Source organism: Ictalurus punctatus, chromosome 16 (genome assembly GCF_001660625.3).
Source record: "Ictalurus punctatus breed USDA103 chromosome 16, Coco_2.0, whole genome shotgun sequence".
NCBI classification, from domain to species: domain Eukaryota; kingdom Metazoa; phylum Chordata; class Actinopteri; order Siluriformes; family Ictaluridae; genus Ictalurus; species Ictalurus punctatus.
Genome location: NC_030431.2, coordinates 10,096,203 through 10,109,495, shown reverse-complemented (window position 1 = coordinate 10,109,495; position 13,293 = coordinate 10,096,203). Strand labels below are relative to the sequence as shown.

Below are 13,293 nucleotides of genomic sequence, written 5' to 3'. Positions count from 1 at the left end.
TTTTCAGCTCAGTTTTTATCACCGCAGCAATGTCGGCCCTTAGTGAAAGCAGGATATCCGTCTTCAAGGTTTCAGCGTCCATCTCTTGGCTATTCTGCCCGGAGAGGCAGCAGAACTCGTGGACGAGGTGGTGCTGGGCCTAGATTTGGTTGACTCTGTGAATTTATATTTCCACAAATTTGCCGCCATCCTCAACAAGTTTTTAGCATTCTAGCATTTAACTATGAAAAACACTTATTAACTTAAAAAAAAAAACAGAAGTTCGACGGGAGCCCAAACTAAACCCGACCTACTCAATTGCCCGCTCAACCAGAAAGGTATTATTTTTGAAGTTTCCATGATATGGTTTATTTTGAATTTTGTGTCTTGTGTAGTGTATGAATGATGATCATCACATGTAAACACATCAGGCACATAATGCCTCCCCACTCCCACCAGTACTGTTACACACACGTTTCTGTGCATAAATTTACTTTCAGAATTAAGCAGCAGCATTTGAACACTGTAGACCTCTACTAGCTGCCAGTATGTATTATTTGTAATTGTACTGGAAGAAATTCAGCTCAGTTACAAAGTGTTTGTCAAAGGCATATAGACTTTTCAGATCCGGAGAAAAACTTTGGAATTTCCGTTGATTTGGTGTAATTATTACAAATTCTCATATATGTACATAATTTTATCCAGCTGCAGCATAAAATCAGCTTTTTTAAGTCTAATTTCATTGTATATAAATAAAAAATGATGTAATATGTAAATATTCATATAGCCACGCAGGTTTGATCAGCTCCTCAGTGATATGTGCTACAGGATCAGAGATATAAGATGATAGGATGCTGTAAGATATATATATGTATATGCGTAGGACGTCATGTTCATCCTTTTAATGGCGTTACTCTTAATGGCCTAATGGGATTTGTGCAGAGCCAGCTGATCCCTGTGCCATTACAGTGATGGCACCTCTGCTGCTTCATTAAGATAATGCACCCATGCATGTGGTTGTGCAGTGATTTAGGAATTAAAGCAGCTTTGTTCCGTTCCTCTGCAGCAACACCCACAAACGCTGTGCGCCAGAAGAACAAGAGGTTGAGCTGATATTTAATAACCTGTTATTTTCAGCGTTATTTCAGGAAAGTAAAGCGAGAACACAGAACAGATCTCACCTTGTGGGTTTAAACATGCACTCTCTTTTGTTATTCAGAGTGTTTCAAATGTTATGCCACAGACCATGGAAAAAGTAAAAGTGGTACATTCTTAAGCAAAGAACATCATGAGTAGGCAGTGCCATTAATTTAATTATAAACATTTCAGATTTATTTGTATTTATTTACCCACATGTTTTTATCATTTTTATAACTGATATTTAGCTACACTTCAGTCGTTTGTGCTATGACCTGAATGAGGGCTTATTGAGGAGAGGTGTGCTATGACTTTTATAAGCGATTTGACTTACAATGTTCGAACCGCAGACAAAAAAAAAATCATGCGTTTTCATCCCATAGAAAATAAATGGGAATAAAACACGGGTGTCACAGCTCGGACATCATTCGGCTGACATGCTCGTATCACACATCCTCTTGTACGTATTCGGGAGTAAACCCCGCATGTACACGTTGCGTTTTGGAATTTCGCCGGAAAAGGGCGAATTCCTATTCCAGGCCTATAGACAATAATGGGACATTTTGGACAACCCCAATCTCCCATACCATCAGTGACACAGATATGAATGATGTGTCCAAGTGTTCAACTTGGCTAACCGGCATGTGCAGCTGCCTGTCCGTGTCTAATTGTGCACATTTTAGAGAAATGTAGAAATAGTAAATATCATAAACGACACGGTTATTTCAACCCCTTTTTACGTCACGTGACTGTGAACTTTGTGCTGTTGAATACATAAACGTCACGAGTAGCAGCCTGTCTGCGTCCGTTTCTTTGAAGCTCTCCAGATTTTTAGTTTGTTTGGAGCATCCATAACTGTGGGCAATTCTGCTGTAATTATATTAACACTTCTCTTTCTCCGTCATTCTCCACAGAGCACCTTTAAGTTTAAATCAGAGAGTGATATCCACTTGGCTGAACACCATAAGCAGGTGTTGTATGATGGAAAGTTGGCCAGCAGCATCGCCTTCACCTATAACGCCAAGGCCACAGACGCACAGCTCTGCCTCGAATCCTCACCCAGAGAGAACGTGTCCATCTTCGTCCATTCGCCCCACGCCCTCATGCTGCAGGTTAACGCACACCACACAATTTCAGGCCCACATGATCTTATTAGCGGAAATGTGTAAGCGGAACAAAGCTTTATCAAAACTTTGGACTTGAGATGTATGCAATCCTGCTCAGTTGTGTTCACTTGCCATAATTTCTACATAATCTTGAGGTTGTTAAAAACAATTGTGTGTAACTGTTCAAATTTCCAGCATTCTAGCACTTCCAGCACTGGGCAGTGGTAGCTCATTGGTTAAGATTTTTGACTTCTGATTGGAAGGTTGGGAGATCACATCCCAGTACCACCAAGCTGCCACTGATGGGCCCTTGAGCAAGGCCCTTAACCCTCAACTGCTCAGATGTATAAATGAGATAAATGTAAGTCACTCTGGATAAAGGTGTCTACCAAATGCCATAAACGTAATATAAAATTTCCACTAATTCTGAAGTGCACTCACATCCGTGCACACACACACACATATAGAGGATAGCATTGCTGTCTCTCCGCTTCAGAGGCTACATGTGGGTTTCCTCCGAATTCTCCTTCTAAAAACATGGCACTATAAATTATCCCTAGGTGTGAATTGAGTGTGGGGTTTTTGTGTCTAGTGACTGGGTATCACCAGGATTAAGGTTAAAAGTGCTAACGTGTTGCTATCTGTGTATGTAGGACGTAAAGGCCATCGTCACACACTCCATCCACAGTGCCATCCACTCTATCGGGGGCATCCAGGTTCTGTTCCCGCTCTTCTCTCAGCTTGACTACCGACAGCCCAATGACAGCCCTGTGGAGACCACCGTGTGGTGAGTGCACACACACCTCTCCCATTGAAACCCAGTGACATATTTTCACCTTCACTGTCTTTTCCCCCTCTAATCACTGCTTTAGTTGTTGCTATGCTCTCTCTCTCACACACACACAAACACACTCTCACTCTTGGAAGGATGATATGATCAAATTCAGTTCTGTACAGTCACCTCGCTGCTGTATTCCCTCAGCTTGCAGGCATAATCAGTCCTAGATCTGAAGTAGCGCTGGCAGGCATCATCAGTAGCATCCAAATCTGCAGTGCATCAGTGCAGAGCCTCTGGGGAGCTTTTTACCAGTGCACTAAAAACAAGCTTCATGTGAACGTGAGTTAGTGCCGCCATCCAGCCGCTTTGCTGTGCATCGAGCTGAGAGAGCAGGAGGAAATAGAAGTTGAGAGAGCGAAAAAAAGAATTTGGGGGGGGGGGGCAGGCGAGAGCGAGCTGCTGAGGACTTCATCCTGACTTTCGGTGCATCAAGCGCATCATTCAGCTGCAGAGCCTCAGCCCATCATCGCAGCTATGCTGCCAGTGGGAAATGATTCAGAGAGTGTGTTAGCGTGTCTGTATCGATTGCTGCTGAGGATCAGTTGTTTCCCTGCAAGCTATTTCTGCAAAAGAGATTGCATGAAAACAGAAGTGTCAATAATCAGTGTCTGGTGTGATGTTATTCATACGGATATTGCTTTGGAAGATATGCCTATGAGGTGACTGGCTGTTTTGTTAGTCTTTCTGTAAGGAGTGATTTTTTTAAATGATTTTTTTTGTGCATACACGTGTAGAAAAGGCATGAACATTTTCATTGTATTTTAGTGAATTTGAAAAACTAAAAGCAAACATTTTGTGTCACAACAGTGCCTCAGAATCTACTCCTACATAAACATACCATTAATGTATGCATATTCTCATTCAGACTTTTCATATCATAGTAATGGCCTAAACATATCTCATTCTTCAGATTTTGTTTTAGGAAAAAAATTGGCCTTATTTTGTGGTACTGCCTTTTATTTGGAAAATCTTCATCTAGAAGATTGTCATAATACTAATCTAATACTGGTCCAGTAGTGTGTGTTTGTGATTCAGAACCAGGCTTTAACTGAAAGTGTAGGATATTCATGCAAATTGTTGGTGCTGATGTTTATTTATCCTTGCATGTGATTAATTCTGAAAGTGCATTGTTTGTAACGTTTGCTCTTTGATTGCGAGTGTATAGTGTGTGATGATATGTGTGCATGGTGGGTCACATGGAGTTAGTGTTTGTGTGTCTACAAGAGCAAAAAGACCTTGCTTTGGTTACTGAGGTTAGGGTTAGAGGTGGAGTCCTCACAAGGATAGTAAGACAAAAGTGTGTGTGTGTGTGTGTGTGTGTGTGTGTGTGTGTGTGTGTGTGTGTGTGTGTACGCACGTGCAGTGCCACTCTCCTGGCTTTCCTGGTGGAGCTGTTGAAGAGTTCTGTAGCCATGCAGGAGCAGATGCTGGGAGGAAAGGGCTTCCTGGTCATCGGATACCTGTTAGAGAAGGTGAGATGCTGTAGTGAAGCACAGTTGTTAATAATGTGACTATCCCTGAGTTTCTATCTCCGAGTTACATCAGCCATATTAACTCCCTCACTGCCTCTCTCAATGTCACCGTCCGTGTCTCTTTCAGTCGTCCCGTGTGCACATCACCCGGGCTGTACTGGAGCAGTTTCTCTCCTTTGCTAAGTATCTAGATGGCCTCACACATGGAGCTCCTCTCCTAAAGCAGCTGTGTGACCATGTCCTGTTCAACGCAGCCATCTGGATACATACACCTGCAAAGGTCAGAGCACAGCTGCCTAAATCCTTTCCTGAGTAGACATGGGACAAAAATATCAGATCATATGGCATTTCTACAGTATATGATATGTATCGCAGGATATCCTGCAAAACTGTAGTGTTACATTTAAAGTGCACATATTATGGTTTTTCAGATATTACCTTTTATGTAATGTGTTATATAGCTATTTGTGAATGTAAAATGTGTGCAAAAGTTCAAAAATCAAAGCACACGACAAAAGTTATTGACTCCCAAAAGAAGGAACCGATTCTGAACATCTGAATCGAGTCGTTAGTAATTCCAGACTTACTTCTTGAACTAACCTACGTAGGTTTGTAAGAAAAAGCCCCGCCTCTGGTCTTCATCAGCTGCTCGCGAACAGACGGGGCTGAAACTTGTTATGGTAATGGGCGTTTCCTTTTCGACACATGATTACGGTTTTAATTGGGATTTTAAGTACTGAACTTCAAGTTCCATTTCTGAACTAAAAAACATAATTAATAAAAAACACTTTGTTTTGTCTTGTGCACCTCGTGTAGGGCCGCAATGATTACATCAACTATGAAAGTTCATCCACGTGGATTTTTATAGTTGCTGCATTGTTTACTTAACCCACCACAAGGCACATTAGAATGTAAAGCGGCACATGTCTCTATTTTTGTGTGGAATGTAATACTGCTGAAGCGAGTGGGAGCTGATGCAGCACTGCTTCTGTTGTTTCTGTGCAGTATATATTAGTTGTCAAGATACTGGAATTTCTAACTACAATACAACACCTTGAAAAATAACAATTTTTGATACCAGGGGGAAAAATTGGCACAACATTAAGGGCATAACATTTTAGATTTTTATTAAAAGATAAATATAACAAGGGTATAACATGACAACAAGATATATTTTATATCTTGAGGTAGTGTAAGTGTTCAAAAGCCTCTAAAATTGTTACACATTCAAAATTCAATAAAGTGCAAGTAAAAAACAAAACAATACAATCTTATGTATTTTAAAGTTAAAATGAATATCTTTCACAGAGTATTTAAAGCCCCCCCCCCCCCCCCCCCCCCCCAAAATGGAAACTAATGTAATGTAAGTTGTAACCTCCTGTGTAGTTGTATACTATAATGTGTTCATGTGCCTGTGTCTCTGTGTGTATTTATTGTGTGTTTATCTGACTGCTCCTCAGGTTCAGCTCTCTCTGTACACTTACCTGTCAGCTGAGTTCATTGGCACAGCCACAATCTACTCCACTATACGGCGAGTGGGCACCGTGCTGCAGCTCATGCACACACTCAAGTACTACTACTGGGCCACTAACCCACTGGAGAGCAGCGGCATCACACCTAAAGGCCTCGGTGAGCATGCAAACACACACACACACACACACACACACACATATATATATACCCAAACACACACCCACACACATCCAAACACACACACAAATACATACCCACACATCCAAACACACATACCCAAACACATACCCACGCAAACACATACCCAAACACATACCCATGCAAACATATACCCAAACACATACCCACACAAATAAACACATACCCAAACACATACCCACACAAATAAACACATACCCAAACACATACCCACGCAAACATATACCCAAACACATACCCACACAAACATATGCCCAAACACATACCCACACAAACATACACATGCCCACACACATAAACACACACACAAACATATACCCAGACACATACCCACACAAACATACACATACCCACACACATAAACACATACCCACATAAACACACACCCAAACACATACCCACACAAATATACACATACCCACACACATAAACACACACACAAACATATACCCAAACACATACCCACACAAATAAACATATACACAAACACATAAACACACACCCAAACACATACCCACGCAAACATATACCCAAACACATACCCACGCAAACATATGCCCAAACACATACCCACACAAACATACACATACCCACACACATAAACACACACACAAACACATACCCACACAAATAAACACATACCCAAACACATACCACACAAACATATACCCAAACACATACCCACACAAATAAACACATACCCACACACATAAACACAGACCCAAACACATACCCACACAAACATATACCCAAACACATACCCACACAAACATATACCCAAACACATACCCACACAAATAAACATATACCCAAACATATACCCACACAAACATATACCCAAACACATACCCACACAAATAAACATATACCCAAACACATACCCACACAAACATATACCCAAACACATACCCACACAAATAAACACATACCCAAACACATACCCACACAAATAAACACATACCCAAACACATACCCACACAAATAAACATATACCCAAACACATACCCACACAAACATATACCCAAACACATACCCACACAAACATATACCCAAACACATACCCACACAAATAAACATATACACAAACACATAAACACACACCCAAACACATACCCACGCAAACATATACCCAAACACATACCCACGCAAACATATGCCCAAACACATACCCACACAAACATACACATACCCACACACATAAACACACACACAAACACATACCCACACAAATAAACACATACCCAAACACATACCACACAAACATATACCCAAACACATACCCACACAAATAAACACATACCCACACACATAAACACAGACCCAAACATATACCCACACAAACATATACCCAAACACATACCCACACAAATAAACATATACCCAAACACATACCCACACAAATAAACACATACCCAAACACATACCCACACAAACATATACCCAAACACATACCCACACAAACAAACACATACCCAAACACATACCCACACAAATAAACACATACCCAAACACATACCCACACAAATAAACACATACCCAAACACATACCCACACAAATAAACACATACCCAAACACATACCCACACAAATAAACACATACCCAAACACATACCCACACAAATAAACACATACCCAAACACATACCCACACAAATAAACATATACCCAAACACATACCCACACAAACATATACCCAAACACATACCCACACAAACATATACCCAAACACATACCCACACAAACATATACCCAAACACATACCCACACAAACATATACCCACACAAACATACACATACCCACACAAACATATACCCAAACACATACCCACACAAATAAACACATACCCAAACACATACCCACACAAACATATACCCAAACACATACCCACACAAACATATACCCAAACACATACCCACACAAACATATACCCAAACACATACCCACACAAATAAACATATACCCAAACACATACCCACACAAATAAACACATACCCAAACACATACCCACACAAACATATACCCAAACACATACCCACACAAACATATACCCAAACACATACCCACACAAATAAACACATACCCACACAAATAAACATATACCCAAACACATACCCACACAAAGATATACCCAAACACATACCCACACAAATAAACACATACCCACACAAACATATACCCAAACACATACCCACACAAACACATACCCAAACATATACCCACACAAATAAACTCATACCCAAACACATACCCACACAAACATATACCCAAACACATACCCACACAAATAAACTCATACCCACACACATAAACACAGACCCAAACACATACCCACACAAACATATACCCAAACACATACCCACACAAACACATACCCAAACATATACCCACACAAATAAACTCATACCCAAACACATACCCACACAAACATATACCCAAACATATACCCACACAGACACATACCCACACAAACATATACCCAAACACATACCCACACAAATAAACACATACACAAACACATAAACACACACCCAAACACATACCCACACAAACATATACCCAGACACATACCCACACAAACATACACATACAGAAACACATAGCCACACAGACATACACATACCCACACACATAAACACAGACCCAAACACATACCCACACAAACATATACCCAAACACATACCCACACAAACATATACCCAAACACATACCCACATAAATAAACACATACCCACACAAACACATACCCAAACACATACCCACACAAGCATACACATACCAAAACACATACCCACACAAACATACAAATACCCACACAAATAAACACATACCCAAACACATACCCACACAGACACATACCCACACAAACATATACCCAAACACATACCCACACAAATAAACACAAACACATAAACACACACCCAAACACATACCCACAAAAACAAACACATACCCACAAAAACACATACCCAAACCCACCCAAACACATACTCACACAAACATACACATTCCCAAACACATACACAAACACATACCCACACACACAAACACATTCCCAAACACATACCCACACAAACATACCAAAACACATACCCACACAAACACACACCCACATATATACCCAAACACATACCCACACAAACATACCGAAACACATACCCACACAAACATACACAAAGCCAAACACCCACAAACCCAAACATACACATACCCAAACATACACACACCCACACAAACACATACCCACACAAACACATACCCACACAAACATACACATACCCACACAAACAAACACATACCCACACAAACATATACCCAAACACATACCCACACAAACATACACATACCTAAACGTGTACCCAAACACATACCCACAAAAACACATACCCAAACACATACTCACACAAATAAACACATACACAAACCCACACAAACACATACCCACATATATACCCAAACACACATACACACAAACACATACCCAAACACAAACACACACCCATACACACACCCACATACACCCATACCCAAACACATACTCAACCCCACACCCACAGGGGTCTTCTATCACTTCACATTTCCTGTCTATCTTTCTCTTCCTGAAGCGCTGCACTGACTCAGGATAATGATGTATTTCCAGAGAAATGCACTCTTTTTATGGTCATATGACCACACAAGTGATTTGTGGAGCTCAGACTTGTGCAGTAGCATAAGGAAGTGAACAGAACCGCTGTAATATCTGCAGAGTACTAATGCTTCCTGTTCCACTAAAGATCAGTCAGCCGCGAGCGTTGATCATTAGTCGCCTGTGTGCTCCAGCTTCTCTCCCGAGAGGCCGTTCGACTAAAACCACAAATAATTACTGACGAATTTGCTCACGTTTATGTTAATGTCACATTCAAGTAAATGTGTGTGTGTGTGTGTGTGTGTGTGTGTGCCTGTGAGTCAGTGTACTTCTAAGTGTCTGCTTGTGCATGTGTGTTTGTTAATGTGTGAAATCGTGAGTGTATGTGAATGCCGGTGTATGTACTTGAGTGTGTATACTTGAGTGTGTTTGCTTGAGAGTGTAACTTGCAAGTGTGTGTGAGTGTGTGTGAGAGAGAATGTGAAAGTGAGTGGATCTGCTTGCAAGTTTGTCATTTTTATCACAAAAAAATGTAATAAAATAAAAGGGATGAGGGGACATGGTAATGTGTATGTGTTTGTATTTGCGAATGTGTGACATTGTGAGTGTGTGTGTGTGTGTGATTGCAGGTGTGTGTTACATGGAACTAATGTTCAGGATGTGAGGAAGTGCAGACCAGCATTCCTTAATAAGTGCTTACGGTTTCCTTATCTGCAGGGTATATACAATACATGAGCTGTGTGTGTGTGTGTTTGTGTGTGCTTGTGTCTGTGTATGCATAGTCTCACTACAGATCCACTTGAGATCTGATCAGAAGGTCATGAGTTCAAATCCCAGCACTACCATGCTGCGACTGCTGAGCCCTTGGTTAAGGCCCTTAATCCTCAACTGCTCAGTTGTGGGGGAAAAAAAAGAGAGAGAGAGAGAGAGAGCGAGATAAGTGTAACTCGCTCTGGGTAAGGGCGTCTACCAAATGCAATAAATGAACCACACACACACACGTGTATGTTGCATGCTGAGTTTCTTAGATAGCACTGAAATATGTATGGTTTTCCATGTGAATTTGAGTGTGTGTATGTGTTTTGTGATGAGCAGGAGGCTCAATGGAAGTTACTTACAGCTCACAGACCAGAGGCCCTTAACTTACACACACACATATATGTATCATGGTGGTCCATACAGTACGTTTGTGTGTAGTGTTCATCTGCTCTACAGTGCCGAATGACCTTCAGATGACATTGAAGGTGCAATAGAGGTGTCAGGGTCAACGAAAGGATCCATCCGAGGCATAACCACACACTCGGACAAGCGTCTGTCATGATAACATAAATTACATACATTCCAAGATTTCTAATAGTGTTGTTATGCATTACAAATGTCAATATCACTCTCAATTTCAGGTGATATTTGATATGATTATGGCCCAGAAATTAGCCCGCCCCCAGCCCTGCTCAGCTCTCTTTCTTTTCCTTAAAAGGAAGTATACAGTTTGAGCAAAAATTATCTAAAATTACTAACTGCTTCTTTAAAGCCTGTTCTAGTTGAGATGTAGAGCCTGAGCCCAAATAGAGCAGATGATTCACACCTCGGCCCACATACACCCACTATCTCTGCATGTAGAAGTGGCTAGAACGAGGTTGTGGGGAAGTCCACATACACACACACACACACACACACACACACACACACACACACACACACTGCTGCACTGGCCAGGAATGTCACATGGTCAAACTCAGTAATAACCACAATCACTGCTGAGCTAGAACATGGGGCTGGTGCTTAATTACCTTCACACTACACACACACACACACACACACACACACACACACACACACTTGCATCAGGTCAACATTGAACACTCCACCGCTACACACATAAACACACACACACAGGGGAAGGTGAATTTTTCACTGCAGCTTTGTAAGTCCTGTTGTGGTAAATAAAAGATGAGTGGTGTGTGGGGGAGCTGAGGGAAACTGGGACATGGAAATAAATGAGCGGAGGAGAGGGTGGATGCAGCAGAGTTCACCATGGGCTGTTTGGTTTTTTTCCCATTTCTCCCGTTTTTTTCCTCATCTATTCCTTTCTATACTCCCTCCTTCTCCCTGTGATCTCACATTCGCAAATCTCAAGAGAAACACACTGCATATATTGCTGCTGAACTTCACAGCCTATAGCTCTTATAGCCAGTGTTGCATATATATACATTGCTGTGAAAAAGTATTTGATTTCTTCTGTTTTTGTGTAATATCACATACTAAATTGTTTCAGAAATTAAAACTAAATATAAGATAAAACAAAGGCAACCTGAATAAACACAAAATACAGTTTTTAAATTATGTTACTTATTGAACCAAGAACGTTACCAATATCAACTGGGCCTGTATGAAGAGCATTAAGTTGGTTAAAAGGTCTTACACAGTAACACACTATGCCAAAACTGTAAGAAATTCCAGAAATGATGAGGAAGAAGATGATTGAAATACAACAGTCTGTGGTTACAAAGCTATTTTAAAGGCTCTGGGACTCCAAAGAACCACAGTGAGAGCCAATATCTCCAAATGGAAAAACTTGGCACAGTAGTGAACCTGAGCAGAAATGGTCGTCCTTCCAAAATTCCTCCAAGACCACAGCAACTACTCATCCAGGAAATCACAAAAGAGCCAAGGACAACATCAAATGACCTACAGTCCTCTCTCGCATCAATAAAGGTCACTGTTCATGACTCCACTATCAGAAAGACACTGGGCAAAAATGGCTTCCATGGAAGAGTGGTGAGGCGAAAATCACTGCTAACCCAGGACATCATTAAGGCTTGTCTGAATTTTGCCAAAACACACCTTGATGAGCCTCGAACTTTTTGGAAGAATGTTCTGTGGATTGATGAGTCAAAAGTGGAATTGTTTGCAAGACAGGAGTCCTGTTACATCTGGAGTAAACCAACCACAGAATTCCACAAAAAAACATCAAACCTACGGTCAAGCATTGTGGTAGATGTGTGTTGTGTGGATGCTTCAAGGTCTGGGTAACTTGCAATAATTGAGGTAAACATGAATTCTGCTCTCTACCATAAAATCCTAAAGGAGAATGTCTGTAAGTTCATAGGAGTAAGTTCTAGTCCTAGAAGTAAGTGAAAAACTGATCTCTAGTTTGAAGTATTTGGTTGCAGTTATTGCTGCTAAAGGTGGAACAACCAGATTTTAATTTAAAGGGGGCGATTAGTTTTTCATATTGGTGATAGGTGTTTGGATAACTGGTTGGATTTTTTGCTTCAATGAAAATACATAAATAAAAAACTGTTTTGTGTGTTTACTCAGGTTGCCTTTGTTTTATGTTGTATTTGGTTTGAAGATCTAAAGCTATTTAGTATGAGATTTACACAAAAACAGAAAAATCAGGTTGGGGAAAAAGCACTTTATATCAATTCTACATACTTTTTAACCTGCCTTTTATAATCTTTTTGT

General features: G+C 40.7%; 1 protein-coding gene across 7 annotated transcripts in view; it reads left to right on the top strand.

Annotated features, from left to right (window-relative positions):
* Positions 1-13,293, top strand: part of nbeaa (neurobeachin a) — a 187,057-nt gene that overhangs the window by 115,467 nt on the left and 58,297 nt on the right. For all 7 annotated transcript variants that reach the window (XM_053686816.1, XM_053686814.1, XM_053686810.1 and 4 more), the window contains exons 9-13: positions 2,031-2,228; positions 2,876-3,009; positions 4,424-4,532; positions 4,660-4,812; positions 5,993-6,161. In XM_053686816.1, the coding sequence (XP_053542791.1) occupies positions 2,031-2,228; positions 2,876-3,009; positions 4,424-4,532; positions 4,660-4,812; positions 5,993-6,161 (763 nt within the window). The remainder of the gene's footprint in view (positions 1-2,030; positions 2,229-2,875; positions 3,010-4,423; positions 4,533-4,659; positions 4,813-5,992; positions 6,162-13,293) is intronic.